The following is a 22,021-nucleotide window of genomic DNA, read 5'->3' on the forward strand; positions in this document are numbered from 1 at the left end:
AGGACCAGTTGAACATCCCCAGATCAAACCGTTTCATACAAAAAACGGGCCAAGTCCCAGTTAGAATAGGATAAAGTCATATTTGTCAACATTACTCACGTTTTTATACATTAGAAATGATAAAGAATACAGAAGTAATTATAAACAAAGTATGACTTGCATATGTATTCTCTCTCCAACATCTCCATCATGTTTATCCAGAGTCTGAGGATAAAGTGGAACGAGGAAGGGCACAGACCAGGAATTATAAACAAGAGTGTCACTGTACAGCTAGACACATTCATCTAAATCACCTCTTTGACTCTGGTACTCAGACAAAAGAACTATAGTCATGTGTTTAAAAAAACAAAACAATTGTGAATGTCAAAAGTGAACTGTACTCATGAAAGGGCAAGCAGTTGAACTCTCATCATGTTCAAATCTTTATTTCAGACTGAAACTGAGGGTAGTTCCTCTACCTTCAACTGCATTTTGGGATATTTCAGCACTTTTTGCTGCGGTCTTGATACAACATATTCTAATGGATATTCTAGCGCCAGAGAAAATACAGTTGACAACAAGCACAAAGTAAGCTTCAAAATCATTCATACAAATTATAATGGGCCTACTTAAATCGGAATTATGATGATGCTCTCAATGGCTGCTTCCTAAACAGCACCCTATTTCCTATATAGTGCACTACATTTAACATCGTCTACAGCCATTGTCTAGTCTGACATTAAATACCATTAATATGCACTAACTACTTACTTATAGAATATATGTCTAAGAGGAGCAGGCTTTGGTTTCTCCATGTTTCCCTGACTGGGTGCAAACATGCCACAAGATGGTCATTCGTTTTACTTTTACCTTCAACTGATCTTCCTCAGTAGCCTTGTGAAACCAGTCTGATCTTGCAATATCTCAATTAAACAAAACATGAGCACAGCGGTCAGTCTGCTTAACCAGGCTATGTTCTCAGGACATCAATTCAGTAAGCACACTGTGTGTAGACTACAGAGTATGTCACCTCAGATATCTGTATAATAAGCAGAAGAGTGGAACTGTGCAGTGGCCACTTTATGTTGCCCATCAACCAGCACCGATTCTCCTTGAGGTCCAGAGACCAAGCTTCCAGTCTTATCCCAAAATTGAAACAATTTATCAATCGTCACTGCTGCATCCCAGGTTTTGACGCATCATCTTTCAGAGCGAGTCTTTTTCAGTCACTCCCCTTCCCCTTGGGGGGCGGGGACTCTCCCAGCCTCGACGAATCTGCCCCAGTCGCCGGTCCAGGCAAGGCAGCAGCAGCACAGCCTTGACCAATAGGACGGTGGCTGGGAGGAGCGAGGCCAGGATAAAGGATGGAGGGGTGTACCACACGTAGTGCTTAGGCTCCACCCACTTCCTCCAGCCATAGACCAGAGCATGGGCTGTACACAGGACCAGGGCAGCATATCCCAGACTCCTCTGTGGGACAGAAGGACCAGAAGATCGGTAAACAAAAAGGAGGCCTGTCAACAGCTACTGAGAAAAGACAGACGGACAGAGAGACAGACATTAGGAGAATTGGTAAACAAGGAGACAGTTCCACAGGTACTACCAAACAGACAGACTGACAGTGAAATTCAGGGTCATTGACACAGAGATAAATAGATACTGGAGAGGAAACCCTGACCACTTAAGTCATAGATAGAAAGACAGACGGGTGGATGGAAGGACATAGACAGACAGATCATTATTTATTTTTCAGAGTCAAAAGATTCACCTGCATCCAGGTGAACTCTCTCCAGTTGAGGGCATCAGAAATGGAGGGAAGGGAGGAGATGGCTAATAAAGCCAGGAGACCCAAACCCATGATACCCAGGGAGACATAGATCTCCATACGCCACACGTCATCTGCTACCCATGAGTCCTCCTGATTCTGCTGGACCTGATGGAGAGATGACCATATTATAAATTAAAATGATGCAGAAAAATGTATCCATGCTTTTGGTCACTTCTATGTTAGACTACTGCAATGCTCTACTTTCCAGCAACCCGGATAAATAAACTTCAGTTAGTGCTAAACACGGCTGCTAGAATCTTGATAAGAACCAAAAAAATTTGATCACATTACTCCAGTGCTAGCCTCTCTACACTGGCTTCCTGTTAAGGCTAGGGCTGATTTCAAGGTTTTACTGCTAACCTACAAAGCATTACATGGGCTTGCTCCTACCCATCTTTTTGATTTGGTCCTGCCGTACATACCTACACGTACGCTACGGTCACAAGACGCAGGCCTCCTTAATGTCCCTAGAATTTCTAAGCAAACAGCTGGAGGCAGGGCTTTCTCCTATAGAGCTCCATTTTTATGGAATGGTCTGCCTATCCATGTGAGAGACGTCGACTTGGTCTCAATCTTTAAGTCTTTATTGAAGACTCATCTCTTCAGTAGGTCCTATGATTGAGTGTAGTCTGTCCCAGGAGTGTGAAGATGAACGGAAAGGCACTGGAGCAACGAACCACCCTTGCTGTCTCTGCCTGGCTGGTTCCCCTCTCTCCACTGGGATTCTCTGCCTCAAATCCTATTACAGGGGCTGAGTCACTGGCTTACTGGTGCTCATCCATGCCATCCCTAGGAGGGGTGCATCACTTGATTGGGTTGAGTCACTGACGTGATCTTCCTGTCCGGGTAGGCAAAGTGGGTGGGGTTATATCCTGCCTGTTTGGCCCTGTCCGGGTGTATCGTCGGACGGGGCCCCAGTGTCTCCCGACCCCTCCGGTCTCAGCCTCCAGTATTTATGCTGCAATAGTTTGTGTCTGGGGGGCTAGGGTCAGTCTGTTATATCTGGAGTATTTTTCCTGTCTTATCCGGTGTCCTGTGTGAATTTAAGTGTGCTCTCTCTAATTCTCTCTCCTTTTCTTTCCTTCTCTCTCTCGGAGGACCATGCCTCCGGACTACCTGGCCTGATGACTCCTTGCTGTCCCCAGTCCACCTGGCCGTGCTGCTGCTCCAGTTTCAACTGTTCTTCCTGCGACTATGGAACCCTAACCTGTTCACCAATGTGCTACCTGTACCAGACCTGCTGTTTTCAACTCTCTAGAGACAGCAGGAGCGGTAGAGATACTCTGAATGATCGGCTATGAAAAGCTAACTGACATTTACTCCTGAGGTGCTGACCTGTTGCACCCTCTACAACTACTGTGATTATTATTATTTGACCCTGCTGGTCATCTATGACCATCTTGGCCATGTTCTGTTATAATCTCCACCTGGCACAGCCAGAAGAGGACTGGCCACCCCTCATAGCCTGGTTCCTCTCTAGGTTTCTTCCTAGGTTTTGGCCTTTCTAGGGAGTTTTTCCTAGCCCCCGTGCTTCTTCACCTGCATTGCTTGCTGTTTGGGGTTTTAGGCTGGGTTTCTGTACAGCACTTTGTGACATCAGCTGATTTAAGATAGGCTTTATAAATACATTTGATTGATTCATAATTGTGATTGTCTAAGGTTGCAAAATTCCAGTAACTTTCCCAAAAATTCCCATAAAAAAAAAAAAAACATTGTTGGAAGGTTCCCGTAATCTTGGATATATACACGGTGTACCAGTACCGGGTTGATGTGCAGGGTTACCAGGTTATTGAGGTAGATAATATAAATATAGGTATGGGTAAAGTGACTAGGCAACAGGATAGATAATAAACAGTATCAGCAGCGTATATGATGAGTTAAAAGAGTGCAAAAAGGGTCAAAATACAGATGGTCTGGGTAGCTACGGTGGCTTGCAAAAGTATTCACCCCCTTGGCATTTTTCCTATTTTGTTGCCTTACAACCTAGAATTAGTTCTGTTTTTTGGTCTTATTTCTTGTTTTACAAAAAATATTTAGATTTTCAAAGTGGTAGGCATGTTGTGTAAATCAAATTTACACAACATGCCTACCACTTTGAAAATCTAAATATTTTTTGTAAAACAAGAAATAAGACCAAAAAACAGAACTAATTCTAGGTTGTAAATTACAGCTGCAAGTCTCTATAAGCTTGGCACATCTAGCCACTGGGATTTTTGCCCATTCTTAAAGGCAAAACTGCTTCAGCTCCTTCAAGTTGGATGAGTTCCACTGGTGTACAGCAGTCTTTACGTAATACCACAGATACTCAAGTGGATTTACTAGGTCATTCCAAGACATTTAAATGTTTCCCCTGAAACAACTCAAGTGTTGCTTTAGCAGTATGCTTAGGGTCATTGTCCTGAAGGAAGGTGAACCTCCATACCAGTCTCAAATCTATGGAAAACTGAAACAGGTATCCCTCAAGAATTTCCCTGTATTTAGCGCCATCTATCATTCCTTAAATTCTGACCAGTTTCCCAGTCCCTGCCGATGAAAAACATCCCCACAGCATGATGCTGCCACCACCATGCTTCACTGTGGAGATGGCGTTCTCGGGGTGATGAGAGGTGTTGGGTTTGTGCCAGACATAGCGTTTTCCTTGATGGTCAAAAAGCTACATTTTAGTCACATCTGACCAGTACTTTCTTCCATATGTTTGGGAAGTCTCCCACATGCCTTTTGGTTAACACCAAACGTGTTTGCTTATGGCTTTTTTTTCTGGCCACTCTTCCGTAAAGCCCAGCTCTGTGGAGTGTACGGCTTAAAGTGGTCCTATGGACAGATACTCCAATCTCCAATGTGGAGCTTTGCAGCTCCTTCAGGGTTATCTTTGGTCTCTTTGTTGCCTCTCTGATTAATGCCCTCCTTGCCTGATCCTTGAGTTTTGGTGGGCGGCCCTCTTGGCAGGTTTGTTGTGGTGCCATATTCTTTACATGTTTTAATAATGGATTTAATGGTGCTCCATGGGATGTTCAAAGTTTATGCTATTTTTTTTATAACCCAACCCTGATCTGTACTTCTCCACAACTTTGTCCCTGACCTGTTTGGAGAGCTCCTTGGTCTTCATCATGCCGCTTGCTTGGTGGTGCACCTTTCTCAGTGGTGTTGCAGACTCTGGGGCCTTTCAGAACAGGTGTATATATACACTGAGATCATGTGACAGATCACGTGACACTTGGATTGCACACAGGTGGACTTTGTTTAACTAATTATGTGACTTTTGAAGGTAATTGGTTGCACCAGATCTTATTTAGGGGCTTCATAGCAAAAGGGGTGAATACATATGCATGCACTCATTTTCCGTTTGAAACAAGTTCTTTTTTTTCATTTCACTTCACCAATTTGGACTATTTTGTGTATGTCCAATACATGAAATCCAAATAAAAATAAATTACAGGTTGTAATGCAACAAAATAGGAAAAACGCCAAGGGGCATGAATTATTTTGCAAGGTACTGTATTTCATTAACTATTTGGAAGTTTTATGGCTTGGTGGTAGAAGCTGTTCAGAATCCTGTTGGTTCCAGACTCGGTGCATTGGTACCTCTTGCCGTGTGGTAGCAGAGAGAACAGTCCATGTCTTGGGTGGCTTGAATATATTCAAATTTTTAGGGCCTTCCTCTGACACTGTATAGAGGTCCTGGATGGCAGGGAACTCAGCTGACCACCCCTCAGAGCCTGGTTCCTCTTAAGGTTTCTTCCAAGGTTCCAGCCTTCCTAGGGAGTTTTTCCCAGCCACCATGCTTCTACATCTGCATTGCTTGCTCTTTGGGATTTTAGGCTGGGTATCAGTATAAACACTTTGTGACAACGGTTGATGTAAAAAGGGCCTCATAAAATACTTTTGATTGATAAATATGGCATATATTCAGTCAAATAAGCATTTCACATGCACATACAGTGGGGCAAAAAAGTATTTAGTCAGCCACCAATTGTGTAAGTTCTCCCACTTAAAAAGATGAGAGGCCTGTAATTTTCATCATAGGTACACTTCAACTATGACAGACAAAATGAGAAGAAAAAAAATCCAGAAAATCACATTGTAGGATTTTTTATGAATTTCTTTGGAAATAATGGTGGAAAATAAGTATTTGGTCACCTACAAACATCAAGATTTCTGACTCTCACAGACCTTTAACTTCTTCTTTAAGAGGCTCCTCTGTCCTCCACTCGTTACCTGTATTAATGGCACCTGTTTGAACTTGTTATCAGTATAAAAGACACCTGTCCACAACCTCAAACAGTCACACTCCAAACTTCACTATGGCCAAGACCAAAGAGCTGTCAAAGGACACCAGAAACAAAAATGTAGACCTGCACCAGGCTGGGAAGACTGAATCTGCAATAGGTAAGCAGCTTGGTTTGAAGAAATCAACTGTGGGAGCAAATGGGAGATACAAGACAACTGATAATCTCCCTCGATCTGGGGCTCCACGCAAGATCTCACCCCGTGTGGTCAAAATGATCAAAAGAACGGTGAGCAAAAATCCCAGAACCACACGGGGGGGACCTTAGTGAATGACCTGCAGAGAGCTGGGACCAAAGTAACAAAGCCTACCATCAGTAACACACTACGCCGCCAGGGACTCAAATCCTGCAGTGCCAGACGTGTCCCCCTGCTTAAGCCAGTACATGTCCAGGCCCGTCTGAAGTTTGCTAGAGGGCATTTGGATGATCCAGAAGAAGATTGGGAGAATGTCATATGGTCAGATGAAACCAAAATATAACTTTTTGGTAAAAATTCAACTTGTCTTGTTTGGAGGACAAAGAATGCTGAGTTGCATCCAAAGAACACCATACCTACTGTGAAGCATGGGGGTGGAAACATCATGCTTTGGGGCTGTTTTTCTGCAAAGGGACCAGGACGACTGATCCGTGTAAAGGAAAGAATGAATGGGGCCATGTATCGTGAGATTTTGAGTGAAAACCTCCTTCCATCAGCAAGGGCATTGAAGATGAAACGTGGCTGGGTCTTTCAGCATGACAATGATCCCAAACACACCGCCCGGGCAACGAAGGAGTGGCTTCGTAAGAAGCATTTCAAGGTCCTGGAGTGGCCTAGCCAGTCTCCAGATCTCAACCCCATAGAAAATCTTTGGAGGGAGTTGAAAGTCCGTGTTGCCCAGCAACAGCCCCAAAACATCACTGCACAAGAGGAGATCTGCCAAAATACCAGCAACAGTGTGAAAACCTTGTGAAGACTTACAGAAAACGTTTGACCTCTGTCATTGCCAACAAAGGGTATATAACAAAGTATTGAGATAAACTTGTGTTATTGACCAAATACTTATTTTCCACCATAATTTGCAAATAAATTCATTAAAAATCCTACAATGTGATTTTCTGGATTTTTTTTACGTGTACCTATGATAAAAATTACAGGCCTCTCATCTTTTTAAGTGGGAGAACTTGCACAATTGGTGGCTGACTAAATACTTTTTGCCCCACTGTATCAAAGTCACATCTGACAACTATGCCTGATTGTGAACTGGCACATTGGGATGGGCAACAGAGTCAATATAAAGTTGGCTTTCAATAATAGCTGTTCTTCATATTCACATTAGATTCCACACTGACAAAAGTACACAACGATCAGGTTGATCTGTTTATTCTGGCCAGCATACAGCACATACCAAAACTCCCACACCTCAATACCAACAGAAACCTGGCACTGTAATTTGTCATGTAAGAGTTTGTTTACCCTGCCATGAAATGTTATACCAATATACAACCCTCTCTCTCTCTATTTCCCACTCTCTCTATTGCACCTGCTCTCTTGACCTCTGAAGGCTTGGCTATGAAAAGCCCACTGACATTTACTCCTGAGGTGCTGACCTGTTGCACCCTCTATTAACCGCTGTGATTATTATTTGACCCTGCTGGTCATTATGAATGTTTGAAGATCTTGAGGAACGATCTGGCCTAAATGGTCATGTACCCTTATAATCTCCACCCAGCACAGCCAGAAGAGGACTGGCCAACCCCTTGGAGCCTGGTCCCTCTCTAGGTTTCTGCTTTAGGTTCCTGCCTTTCGGTTGGGTGAAATGCGGAAGACACATTTCAGTTGAATATATTCAGTAGGGGGATACCTAGTCAGTTGTCCTTTCTCTTTCCAGGTAGTTTTTCCCAGCCACCGTGATTCTACATCTGCCCCGTTTGCTCTTTGGGGTTTTAGGCTAGGTTTCTGTATAAGCACTTTGTGACAATTGTTGATGTAAAAAGGAATTTATTAAATACATTTGATTGATTGAGTTTGATTGAATATATGCCATACTGCTGAAATAAACCATCTCTTTATCATAGTATAAAACACATATCAAGTTATAAAAAAAATTATCAATTTTTGATACAAGCCTGGTCTAGCCAGTAGCCATCTACCTGTTGGTAAGCCCAGTTGAGCAGCTTGTATCTGTAGGAGCGTCTCATAGGGTAACAGAGGCTGTAGATAGCATGGAGTGCTGCTAGGAAGAAAGCTAGCAGGCCCAGCTGTTTCCTCATAGACATCCACCTCTCCAACCAGCCTGGGAAACTGCTGTACTTGGTACCTGACAGAGGGATGTGTGTGTGTGTGTGTGTGTGTGTGTGAGTGAGTGAGTGAGTGAGAGAGGGGGGGGGGGGATTAGTAGTGCTTCCCAACATATTTTTAAAATGGCTGACAAACTGTCAGGCTACAAAAGGCTTACAGTTGTCTGGGAAAGTTGTTTTTACATGGTGGATCTACATCTCGTCTGCCTGGGAGAAGAACCTCAAGATAATGTGTGTCATCATGTCAAAACCAACACCCTAGCTCTGGTTTGACACTATCTTGCCACATCCTGGTTGTGTGGCTCTCACTGGAACCCGAATATAGACTAACTTCAGTACTTTTCATATGATCCATCAACCTTTGTTGTAGAGAAACCGATGCCCCCAAAAAATCCCATGTGTTATCCTATCTATGAAGCTTATTCCATTGTGGCTGGCTGCATATTTTCAACCCCCTATAATTGCATTGCACTGAGGAAACCTCAACCTATATTTATACACTGCAAGGCTCCAATTACCCTTACGAATAGTGACTGGACAGAGAGGGAGAGAGAGAGAGATGAAGAGGGGGAGGGGAGATTGAGGGGAAGGGTCAGACAAGGATGGGGGGGGGTAGTAAGGTCAAACAGGATTTTTTTTTTTGACTAGGGTGTTGGTGTTGACCCAATGATACACAATATGTTGAGGTTATTCTGCCAGGCAGACAAGAGTAGACCTTCCTGCAGGGGAAGATAACCTTGGGCTAATTCATAACAACTATAAATAGGATTTCATTTATTCTCTAAACTTAAATAAGTAAATAAATCCACTCTGACTGCGCTTATGCAAACTGTGTGTCTCACTGCACTGATTTCATGTCAGTGTGTATTTGTGGGAGTACGTGTATGACTTTGCCCTCCAATGACTTTCACATTTTTGTGGTAGTAGGCCTAATTGAGCATTTCCATTGACAATTCACTTTCCAAATGTTCGGTTTCCATCTATGCAGGCCAGCACCCGTGTCTCATGGCTCTGGCAGACCTGCTCTAACTTCTGTGACATCTCGTGTGGCTCAGCTGGTAGGGCATGGCAATTGCAATGCCAGGGTTGTGAGTTCAATTCCCGTTGGGGACCAGTACAAACAAAATATTAAAATGTGTCCACTGATTACTGCATGTTGCTCTGGATAAGAGTGTCTAGAATGTAAACGCTTGGTTGGATTTTAATATTATTTGTGTATTGTGTTTGAATTTGTTTTTTTGTCTAGTTATTACTATACTGTTGGAGCTAGAAACAAAAGTACTTTGCTGCACCTGTGATACCATCTTCAAATGTGTTCGCCACGAATAAACTTTGATTCGAACTGTTCATATGTCATTTACATAACAATTGCCAAGTGTGAACTTTAACACCTTCTCACAAAGCAACAGTCTTGAATGATGCAGAGGTTGTTGATTCTGCTTGCCATAGGTCGTTAATGGCACACTCCTGATAAAGTAACACTAGAGGTAACATTAACATAAAACCACTGGCAGCCCAGTTGTGTGGGGGGAAAGGTATCAGCATGCTTTGGTTGGCGGCTAGCCGAACTGAACGAGTATGCTCGCATACTCCTTTAAAAAAGACCTTCGCTTCAAAAACGAGAAAAAAGCAGTAATAGTTTGTCCATTTTGAGACGCCGTAGCTTAGACTATTCCTCAAAAGACTGAGAAGGAATCTAAGATCTAAAAAATCTGTCATTAATATTGACGTTTTTGCAGAGGAGATGTTAGTCGGGTAATTTTAAATCTAACTAAGATGTTTGGTGCATTATTTCACACAAAAATTTTTTTTAATGACAACTAAGACTCTATTGAAGAATCGCTACTCTTGACCAATCATCGATGAAGGGGCATAGACTTCGGCTTGCCTCCAGAAAACAGGTTGTGTGCCAGAACAGCCCAAAACGAACAAAAACGTCGTAAAATGCCCAAACTCTTCCGAACTGTTTCGGCTGGGAAGCATGCAGACGCCTTAAGTCTCAAAGGAAAAACACCACGTGTAGCACATAGCAATGGGCAAATGGAAGTTTAGGACTTTGAGCATACTTAGGTGTATATGTATGTGCTTGCCTGCATGTTTGTGTGTGTGCCCATGCCTGCGAGTGTGTGTGTGTGTGTGTGTTTGTCCCTGCCTCCATACAAACAGTATGTGTATGCGTGTGTAGCCTACCTCTGTGCAGCTGTAGCAGGGCAGCCAGTAACCCAGGCAGATAGACCAGAGCAAGCAGAGATATGGCCGTCCATGGCAGGGTCTTATTCATCACCAGTATAGGGATCTTATAGAAGTCACTCCTGCTCTGAGATACAAAGGGCTGTAGCACATCCCTTGTAAAAGTGTACAGGAAGGTCAGCGCCATCAAGATGGCCATCAGTTTGAGGGGTAGGTGCCACTGGGGGAAGAGGGGCATCTCTTCTAAACAGACACTGGAGGGAAACTCAAACTCCTCCAGGGCGAAGGAGACCAACAGAGGGCGATGTTCAGGATGTTTAGCCCCGTTCAACAACAGAGCCTCCTGGTCCTCTGATTCCTTCGGGAGGAGAGGAGAGGCAATGTCACGTTCGAGTGATACGCACGCATTCCCCGACCAAAAATCTCTGTAGAACAATAGCTAACGCTAAAGTCGGAACCTTGACAAACTTAACAGTGAGTGAGTGATGACCATGAAAACAACCAAAGCTATGTTCAACATGCATTTTATTCTTCTGGCTTTATCTAGCTCTATTTGTGATATTTTACCTTGCTTCGCTGGCTTGCTATGTAATCAATCCTCTGATGACATCTGCAATATTGTAGACAACCATTTGATTACGTATTTTTTAACTGTCATGAGCTGCATTTGAAGTTGCATGTGATCGTATCAACTGCTAGGGAAACAAAGAGCTTTCTGATTCTGGGAAATGGGTCGGGAAATGTGTCTATAAGCTTCCGCTTCTAAAGCACAGTAAAACAACAGCAATGTATGGCCGACATACAACTAACTGACTATATATTTGGTTTTCTGTGGTGGTAGCTTAAATGCAAACAAACGGTTCCCATTCTGTCTGAGTCACAACCAGTTGAAATGACTAATAACAGCAACAGGGTAAGCAGGACAACTTTTAATGAAACAAGTGCCCCTATTCACACGGCATATTTCCCCTCGGGGAATGCTTTTCCTACTCACCAGAGTTTAGCCTGATTCACTGACATGGGCAATGGGTGTATTTTACCTTGTGTACCAGGTGTGGTTTGTCCACTGGGTCCGTTATAGCTAGCTCATGCCATGTGTCTTGGTCCTCCACCACAGTGTTCTGTGAATCCGCTTGTCTTTCCTCCATCATTTCAGAGACTGGGCAGACAGGAACAGAGACATCACAATAGATTAAGGCATTTCAACATCCTGGGATTACATGTCTGGAAACACCCTAGGTAGTTCCTCTTAATTGTAGTGCATAGTTTGGCTAGTACTACTATATAGAGTTGACTATGTGGTCTAACTGATCAATAGAACATGATTAAAAACAAGTGAGTGGGAATAAGTGAGAAGAGGCATGGGTCTGAAGCCAAAAAAGCTTTCACCTACAAAAGTAGCTATGTTGGTACTGTACTTCAAACTATTGGTAGGCAGGTTGCTTATGATTCAAACCTACTCAAACAGCTTAATTCATACTCTTAGAGGTGCTTCCACAATAGTGTGAGTTGTACCGCATGTGGTGCATTTCCTTAAACCTTTATTTTATCCCAAAAAAAGCATAACATCCTTTTTTTGGTCAGTAGGCACCCAACATAAACACAGGTGGTGGTGTGTTGGACACAGTAGCTCAGATTGATAGAGACGGTCTGCATTTGTGATTTCTGTAACTGTTAACTTATCTGTGTAATATTGACATAAGCTCATTGATCAGCACAGCAATTGATAAAACAGGAACATGTTTCAAACATGGTCCTGTTTTATCAATTGCTTTGCTGATCAATGGACAGTGCATTACCTCTGTCAAAATCATGTGTCGCTTAAAGTTGTGTTTACACTTGTTAGTTTAGTTTTGGGTTCAACCATTTACTATATGCAGTTCAACATATCTAATGTACTGTTTCGTATTAACAAAGCAATTTGTTTTCTTGGCTACGGTTTGTGTTGTGGTCTTGGATGTTCTTAGTCAAGGAAATATAGCATAGCTAACTGCAGTGTTTGTCCCATCTGAAATCTGGCTACCTCGTCTTAACGTTACTGTAGTTTGGCCTGTGCAATGCAAATGAACGTGATCAGCGTGGCAGTTTCCCAAAATTTGCTAGTTTTAAACTTAACTAGTTAGTTAAAATTAGTTATGTTTTGTGTAAGAAAGTATAATATATTGTGGCGCATGAACTGGCCATACACGTTAACTAACGTTACAAATATACGCTGGCTAAGGTTACTTAGCTAGCTAAAGTTCATTGGATATCATAGCAGCCAAGGACGTTCGCTAGTTTTTGTGCTCCGATTATACGCAAGTGTCCACACCAGCAGTTTACACATGATGACTTCAGCCTTATGCGAGAAAAACCTTACTTGGCAAAATATAGATAGCTAGCTTTCCTCGCTTGTTGGTTAGCGAACTAGACAACACTAGCGCCCATCTGATTGGTATAACGTTAGCTAGCTAGAAAAACAAAAGCACATCAATTTGCCTGTTTGTTAGCTAGTTTACAGCTGACTGGTGTTTGCTAGCTACAGAGCCTACAGTAGCTGCTGGACTTTGTAGCTAGGTAACATTAGCTAGTTAGCTACCTAGATAATCAACATATCTGTTTGCATTTATTGATTGACCTCAGCTTGAATACCACAATGTAGCTATATATATACACACTTCTTATGACTGGCAGCATGGGGCAAGCAGCTGATTTTGTCAATCCGGTATTTATTTATTTTAAATCGCATGGTCACTTTATGGACGCTATAGTCTAGTTTTAATCTGACCTCTAGAATTTGAGCTAGGTAGGCGCAAGAAATACTCTTAAAACTATATTGCTAAAGACCCTATTACAAATCTAGTATGTGGTTCTCGGTAAATGACGGACGTCTGATGACGATGGGCGTGGAGTGTGTTGTGGACCTCCAATCAAGTTGCTTTGCAAATTTTCATCGAGACTGGTGTTATATTGGCTTAGATATGATACGGATATTTCAATTTAACACCGAGCTTCAACCAATGCCTATAATAGACGCAACTATCGTGAATATCATGGGTTGTATGTTGTCACATTATTGTCACATTGTTTTGAACCGATTAATGAGCATGATAATGCTGACGAAGTGGTTTTCTACTAAATATTTGACTAATGTTGAAATATCATCGTATTTCCAGGAATTATAGAGTAATTTAGACAAAACAGTAGTTACCTTCACCCAGAATGACTGACTGGGTTTGTAACCTCTTTAGGCCACCACTATAGCACCACCGATAGAGGGCGGCTTGGAGAACGTTCATAATAATGTAACGACGCGACCGAGTGACGGACGTGAAATCTGTGAATAATTAGCCCGTTCCAATCAGACTCTCCTGGGTTTAATTCACAAGAAGGAATGTGAAGAACTCGAGATCTGAGAGCAGAATCCACATGACTTTCATTCCCACGGCATTAAACCGAAACCATTAATACCCGAGGAAAAAAAACGACTAGCAAAAGGCAACACAATAACATAATTGTGACAGAAATAGATTAGGAAGAAAAACAGTGTTACATGTGTAGCCTAGTATAGTGCAGTGTAGCCTACTAAAGTATAACGCCAATATGGAAATGTGATACCTGTATAAAATGTTTTATTGGTTTACTTGAAGATTTCGTTACTTAAATAAAAAAGTGTCTATAAAATCCTTACCAGAGAACATATGCGCAAATAGCATCAGTAAAAGCAAACAATGGCATAAATGTGGACAATCTGTCAACCTACTGTATGTGTGTTATGTCAGTGACTTACTGGAAGTTTAGGTCATCTACAAATATTTATCCTGCCGATGGACGGGTCCAAAGGGATGAAAGTTGTGGGGGAAAACGGAAGCTGCGTGGAGGACACGGGGATAATTTACAATATGAAGAGAAGTGTCCAGAGCTCGCGGCTCGGGCTACATCTATTTAAAAGCTCCACAACCTACGTGTCTTCAAAATGACGCGGACGTGGGGCACTGAGCGTTCTATAGTGAAAGGACCAAGGAGGGGGTCTGGCAAATTCTGTCCACGGATTGGAAGTTGGATTTGGAAGGGGCGTGATATATTACACACCTCTGGGCAAGGATAGGTAAGTACGCCCGTGAGGCGGAGTGAATACGACATTTCGGGGCGGGTCTAGGATACAATTCACAGCCACACATTTTCAATGGTGTGTTTACAATTTCTGTAATATTTAGTTCCTTCTAGAAGACATGGGCAAACATGAACAACGAACACATACAGCTTTCAACAACCACACTGTATCTTGAATGTCCTATTCATCCTCTTACAACAACTTGAATAACTTTTTTCCTCTCCTTTTTGGAGAGTCTCCAATTCATTATTGAACCCTGAACATGCACTTGCCTGGAATGTATGGCTGTAATGTATGTTCATTGATGAAGCAGTTTACAAGTTCACAGTGGGTGCTTTCATTTCAACGACCCATAGATGTCTCTCTAGTCTTGCACTCTGTAGAATGATGGATCTTTTTTTTCTAAAGTTAATTGAGTTTAGGCTGTTTCCTTTCCTCTAAACGCACATGACCATCCTGTGATTTTCTATCCGTCTCCCAAAACAGGCCTCAGAACTTCGTGGTTGGTGTTGTGAATGTGTTATTTGGATACTGCTTCACAAGATGCATTTGGCGGGGTGGATCCTTGCGGTGGCTCTAGTTTTTGGGACCTCAAATCTCAAGATCACATCCGCGGGACCTCTCCATGCACAATGCAAAGTAGAATGGTAAGCTACTGTTTGACCATTACGATGCTATTACTATATGTCTATGTTTTGACCAGATGGTGCATGCTGTTTTATTGCGGTGCTGGATGTTTGTAAAACAAATTGTTGCTGTTGTTCACTCTTGCTGTTTTATGGTCTGACCCATACCCGAGTGGCGCAGCGGTCTACGGCACTGCTAGAGGTGTCATTACAGACCCTGGTTCGATTCCAGGCTGTATCACAACCGGCCGTGATTGGGAGTCCCATAGGGCGTCGCACAGTTGGCTCAGCGTCGTCCGGTTTTGGCCGGGGTTGGCTGTCATTGTAAATAAGAATTTGTTTCATAACTGACTTGCCTAGTTAAATTAAATAAATACAAACATATGATCTCATGGACATGCCCCTCATGATGACTAATAATTTATTATAGCTCTCTGTGCAAAATGGCTCCAAATACAAATCTATATCTTTACAAAGTGCTGATTTATTACAACCACTTGTGAATTGAATTAGCAGTTCTGTTAGGCCCAGTTGAACACTACCCTCTGTATCCACAAGATGGTGCCAGTGCCATTTTACCTGAAATGACTGTGGTGGACACTAGTAATGAGTAGCTTCTGGGGCCCAAGCTTCTCAACTAGACAAGCTGATGGCCCGACGAGACTAAGTATTAAGCCTCGTCATCGATGTGTTTCTATGTTCTGGGTCCTACTACAGGTATTTTGGGATCCCCTGTAGACAGGTCTATGAAGGTCTGGTCACTCAGATCAAGCAGTGGAGGACCATGTCCAGCTGTGTGATGGGGGGACAGAGGTGCCTCTACAAGGTATGGTGTGTGTTTTTATATCGTATAATTACTTGTGTGTGTTTAGGGTTGCAAAAGAAGAGTATATTACTGGTAACTTTCAAAGTTGAAACGTTCACAAGCCTTTTATGGAATTTTCAAAACATGTCAAATATATAAAATCATAAATTGAGATTATTTGAATCTAAAACATTGTAACAAAGCTGTAAAACATTATCCTAAATCAGTGGAGGCTGCTGAGGGGAGAACGGCTCATAATAATGTCCAGAATGGAGCAAATGGAATTGCATCAAACAACTTGAAACCGTGTGTTTGATGTATTTGATACCATTCCGCTCCTGTCATTACCACGAGCCCATTCTCCCCAATTAAGGTGCCACCAACCACCTGTGACCTAAATATAATCAATCAACTTAGTGAATACCGTTGGTGTTTAATGTGAGGGTTTCTCCATGAATTATCCTTTATATTTTTACTCAACTTTATTTACTCTGTCAATATGTGATTGTTGTAAATGTTTTGGTGCCAAACTGGTGGCAGTTGTCAAAAAAGTAAGTTGTTGGAAAAGTTCATTTGAAATTGTCATTGTTTAGATGCTTTTTAAAATTAATTTAGCTGTTTTCTCTTGAATTCATATTTTATATGAATATATTTTCAGTTAAGTATAAATTGCCAAAGTTACCATAGATTACCTGTTAATGACCAAAAGTAGAGAAAATTCCAGTAACTTTGGTAAAATACTGGTGGTTTTACAACCCTATGTGTGTTGCATATTTCCGACTGCAGACTATGACCCGTCTACTCTCTCTTGAACTCCTTCTCTTTATCTCTTTGTTTCTCTTTCTCTCTGCTCCCCAGCTCCAGGCAGCCTCTATCCACTTCATAGCAGCCAAACACACCACACCATTTAAGAAGACTGTCGATGACCTGACGTTCCGTCTGGTCTCCTTTGAGTTCTTCACCCACTGTCACGTCTCGGTAGGAGGGATATTCTCTGATCCTGTTGTCATTTCTATACATCCATATGACATATAAGGATAATAATATGTGTAGGCTTATTTAGGGATCACATGTCTTTTTATGGGTTATCTGCAGCTAACACTACCGTAACATGTCTCAGGTCTTAAACACTTCTTCTAACCAGAATCGTTCTTTCTCTGCAGGCCATGTCTGTCTCAGAGAGCTGGTATGCCATTAGAGATCACGGCACAAACTACTGCAACCTCTATAATCTCATGGAAGGTGAAATGGTTAACTCCAATACATATATTGGATCACCTGCACATGAATTATAAAATGTTGTCACTAATTGTTCTCCTTGTAATTAAAACAGGAAGTGGCCTTACAGATGCCCCTGGATACAAAGAGATAACGAGTGACTTCCTGTGTACCCAGCGGTCCTCCGCTGACTGCACTGTATACTGACACCATGATGGCCCATGGTTCATATTGCATGGCAACAGCTTGTTCACCGTCAGATCATTCCTCATCATCTGACAGTGTTAGCAGCACTGTATTTTATACACACACTGCTTTTGTCTTCTTTAAAGGTCTTCTTTTTTATTTCATCCATTAATTCTTATGCTGTATCTTTTTATCCTTATTTTTTTACTTCTCGATTTAAAATGATTGTTATTGTACGGTAACTGCCCATCTTGTAATGAAGCAATGAAGTCAAAAGGTTCAAGTAAGGAGTCGTGAGGTAAACGTTTCATCTGTAAGGGCTTTCCTGCTGTCTCAAGCCGGGAGAAAATGTAGTTGTAAATATAGTTCTCCTTTCATTCTATACCTCTTGAGGTGAGTCGCGTTCTGAGGGGCATCGTTCTTTTTGACACCTAAACCAGTTTTTCTCTTAAAAGCAATGGTGCCGGGGTAAAAAAAACAAAACACAGTGAGCTATGTGAATTGCAGGGCAGGTTTTTATTAGCACAGCAATATGGTCAGCTGGGCTTTGCCATCCATCACAGCGAAGGCTTTTCAGATCACTGCTAGAAGACACTTTGCCACGGACATCAATGTCTATGGCTGCATCCCAAATGTCAACGTATTCCCTATATAGTGCACTAGTTTTGACATAGGCCCACAGGGTGCACTTTATAGGTAGAGGGTGCCATTTGGGAGTTAGACAATCTATGCTTTAGTTTAGCCATATAGCTTTCCTCTCTTGCCAATAGGTGGCAGTGTCTGCAAGCTCCTTTGTCTTGTTACGGTTAGCTGCACAAATTGACTTTTTATTATCATTAAACCACAGCAATTCCAATATTTCAAAGAAAAGTTGTATGCATTTCACTATGGATAGAGAAAGTGGACTAGGAAGAGAGCAGGCATTGCATAAAGACTATTGCTTTCATTTTTCATTTTTCCAGCACATACGAACCACCACGCTTCACAGCTTAAGGGCATAGATTTCCCTGCTTTCTGAAGAAGTGTAACATAACCGAATGATGTGTACTCAAAGAGATCAACGAATTGTTTAATTCTGATAGTAAGTAGACTATTATTTTCTGTGACTGTGTTATCCAATATAATGATTGAATTGAAACAGCTCTTCAGCTAACTCGGACACTACGGTAATATCAGGGCTTAAATTGGGATAGTGGTCGTGGAACTGACTTCAAAATGAATAGGCTCTGAGAGATCATTTTTAATTGACAGTTTTATGTCCATCTGACAGTTAGCATCGTCCTGTCCTCCATCCAAACGTGGATGAACGCCGTTCCACTTCATATTCCATCCAGTCCAATTTAACAGCTGTTTATTTAATGTGTATGTTGTAACACATGCAAATAGTTTTTGTTTTAGGTGTGTCAAGTTACAGATCATTTGAAAGCATGGCCAAACTCTCGTTCACTATGTTTTTTGGGGAACAGGATATATTACGACTTCTTCCCTGTGGCATCAGTATTTTGGAGTGCATATGATCCTATGCTGTGTGCATATCTTCATGCGTAGGTTGTTGTATGTGCCCTTTCAACGGGTGCTTTACATGGTTAGACAGGACAGGCCCATGACAGTGCATTCCCTTTTCCTGCCCACATAACACAAACAGTGTTGAATTCCCTCTTATTAAAACTGAAATGACCCCAAAAACTCAGCCTGGAATCTAAACTGATATGCTCAATTTCACCATTAAAACAGAACATATCAGTTTGGATTCCAGGCTATCAAAATCCTGCCCAAAACAATGATTTTGACAAGGGGCCCCAGGGCCATCAGGGGCCTTATAGTCCCTGTCTGAGATGTCTGCCTGGTGCTATGTCCGAAATGGCACCCTATTCCCTATATAGTGCACACATTTTGATGAGAACCCTATGGGCCCTGATCAAAAGTAGTGCACTACATAGGGAATAGGGTGCCATTTGGAAGGAAGCCATGACAAGGTCCAGAGTGGCAGGGGGACGAGGTAATCACAGGCTGTGTATTGAACAATATTGAGAAGCACAACAATACCATCTATAAATCACCATTGAGAGTATGAGAGCCACGCTGGGTCCAGGATCTCAAGGACAAAACAGGCTGTCCCCTCTAGCCGGAAGGGAACCAACCTTGTAAAAAGTGTCTGCTCGCTTTATACAAGGCAGTGTTATTGTTGTGGACTGTAACCCACATACTACCTTGCCTTAATGGTTAAACTGTTAGGATTTGTTTTGGTGTAATTCACAATTAAATATAGTTGATGCATAATGTTTTACAGTATATGAAGACAACTAGGTTTCTTTCACAAACCGTTGGCTCAAAGTAAGAAAGGACCTAACATGACACAAGCTAATAGTAATTAGCGAATGTGTCTCCCTGTATTATACACATTGACACACAACACCTCCCTATAGGAGTCTAAGGAGCAGAGATCTCTATCTCCACTACACTGAGTGTATGCTAGTTCTCTGTGAGGAGATGCCAGAGCGGATCCATCACTCTGGTTCCACCACTCTCATTAGCTGTGACAGAACATTAGCTCAGTGGAGGAGTGGAGAATGGAGCTAGTATGGTTCTAGAGCGGGAGGGTTCCGTTACATATGACCATGTGACCCAGTCACTAGCATTAAGGATCACCCTGCCTCAGATCACCACATTCATACTGTGACGGCTTCTGTGTGTGTGTGTGTGTTAATGCCCCTTGAGATCCATCTGAGTTGGTATGGATCTATTGTATGATATGATCCTCCCCAAACCTCTCATTTACAAAATGTCTTCGTTCTTTTGATGCCCTTATAGCAGCAGTGCAAATGATATGTGAGTATAGAGCCATGCAGCGTGGTGTGTGTTCTTTAACACAGTGGGACACAAACATACCTGACAGTGTTTAAGCTGTCACCTCCAGCTAGCTAACCCCACTTGGCTTTCTTCCACTGAGTGTGTTTGTCACACACACACACACACACACACACGCACACACACCAACTGTCTTCTTATAATTTTGAACTCTTGTATGGCTCTGTCTATTAATTTGAGTGGTAGCATTTCTCCAACCCCATCCCAGACATTTTTACCTAAACAGTGGTCAGCCAGCTTTGTAATTGATTGAACTGCAGCTCTGTTCAAAAATATCTACCGTATGTATTATAGGTACAGTAACAGTCTGTCTGAAAGGCTAACAGTTTTAAATACAATTTGTTGTCCTTTTAAAGAAGAAAAATAAAGTAATACATTCCTTAGAAAATGTTTATGAATCAAGTTTATTTAAAATAAGTTATATTGGTCTTCTAATATTTCAACTATAATGCATTTTTTGTGGCTCTCAACACCTGTTCACCTTGTACATTGTATTTCATTCAGCCTATTTATAAAGCCGCTGACCCCTTTCAATGACTCAATATTTCCGCATTAGAAGTGTTTGTATAAAATCCAATTCAATCCAAACATTTCGATCTAGTCATTGATTTATGTCTTGCTTATTGTGGCCTAAATAATAAAGGGATGTCCTTCTGAATGTTTTATAGCCATGGCTACACTGCAACGATCATACCAGTTCCACATTAAAATGCAGAACAGCATTCCAGAACCCTGAGTGTTCCATGTCTGTCTGTAGGGTCCCATCGGTCATCTAGGACTGGGATCGCCTCTCCAGTGATTTCTCCTTTCCCCATCTGTGGTAACTTTAATGAAATACCTCTTTCACATGATTTCATTTAGCCAGTACGCTAATGGCTAGGGAAGTAATAATTACATTCAAATATTAATCTGGGGCCGGAGGACAGAGTGATGAATCATACACACGCCCTGTTGTCCAACATGGCCTTACCGTCGTTTTTACGTCTCCTTCTGTCTGACTAGACAGATTAGAATGACAAATAATTGTAATTCCTTATTAAATCGAGGAGGGCTGCTGGGCCGAGGCGGAGATTTGAAAAACACTATTGGGGGGGGGGGGGGGGGGCGCATGTGCATATGTGTGCATGTCTATTCTTTGGGAGAAACCCAAATGGGGGCCTTACTCTGTGGGTGATGTAGTGGACCCAACAGCACAACTTCAAAAACAACAATCCCACAGCCACCTTGTAAAGCTGGGCTGGGGTCGTATGTATCAAGCATCTCAGATTAGGAGGGCTGATCTAGGATCAGGTTCTTTCTGTCCATGTAATCTTATTAATTTTGATCTCAAAGGAAAAAACTGATCCTAAATCAGCACTCGCTTCTGTGATCACATAAGTTGTAGTAAACTTTCCTCCTCCAGACAAGCTGGGTGCCTGGGAGACAGCCACGTTGAGGACTCATTACCGTAGGCCAGCATTACCCAGGAGACAATGCGTCACTCCTCCCCAACACCACAACCAGTGCTCCAAAACCTTCGCCTGTCAGTCGTCATCGGCAATAGCGCTGTCAGAACCCCCCCCCCGCCCCCTTCCGTCTGGTTGATAACTGTCCAGCCCGAATTTTAAGGCGGATTAAAGCTATTATGACTACTGGTGGTTGTGTCTTCCATTTAACTCTGTGTTG

The 22,021-nt window shown here is 42.2% G+C and overlaps 1 protein-coding gene across 4 annotated transcripts; it reads right to left on the reverse strand.

Annotated features, from left to right (window-relative positions):
• Positions 1–398: 398 nt before the first annotated feature.
• On the reverse strand, positions 399–14,596 carry LOC109909217 (STEAP family member 1B). 4 transcript variants are annotated; one of them, XM_020508269.2, is made up of 6 exons: positions 13,751–13,873; positions 11,601–11,719; positions 10,561–10,918; positions 8,224–8,390; positions 1,748–1,912; positions 399–1,449 (listed from the first exon to the last, which is right to left on the reverse strand). In XM_020508269.2, exons 1-6 carry the CDS (start codon positions 13,836–13,838, stop codon positions 1,186–1,188), a joined length of 1,161 nt encoding a protein of 386 aa, XP_020363858.2. In that variant the 5' UTR covers positions 13,839–13,873; the 3' UTR covers positions 399–1,185. The 4 variants fall into 4 exon arrangements, with proteins under 4 accessions (XP_020363858.2, XP_031652268.1, XP_031652266.1 ...); XM_031796408.1 differs by lacking the exon at positions 13,751–13,873 and adding an exon at positions 14,330–14,596 and having other exon boundaries at positions 405–1,449; XM_031796406.1 differs by lacking the exon at positions 13,751–13,873 and adding an exon at positions 14,231–14,321 and having other exon boundaries at positions 405–1,449.
• Between the last annotated feature and the right edge of the window lie 7,425 nt (positions 14,597–22,021).

The sequence above is a fragment of the Oncorhynchus kisutch genome, linkage group LG18, assembly GCF_002021735.2.
Source record: "Oncorhynchus kisutch isolate 150728-3 linkage group LG18, Okis_V2, whole genome shotgun sequence".
Classification (NCBI taxonomy): Eukaryota; Metazoa; Chordata; class Actinopteri; order Salmoniformes; family Salmonidae; genus Oncorhynchus; species Oncorhynchus kisutch.

Bases quoted from the DNA above. Each gene is read 5' to 3' on its own strand.
- LOC109909217 (XM_020508269.2), bottom strand. From the start codon at position 13,838: ATGAACGTTCTCCAAGCCGCCCTCTATCGGTGGTGCTATAGTGGTGGC. The intron at 10,919-11,600 runs GTAAAATACACC...CTCCTCCCGAAG, and splicing joins AACCACACCTGGTACACAAG to GAATCAGAGGACCAGGAGGC. The intron at 1,450-1,747 runs GTGAATCTTTTG...TCTGTCCCACAG, and splicing joins GAGAGTTCACCTGGATGCAG to AGGAGTCTGGGATATGCTGC.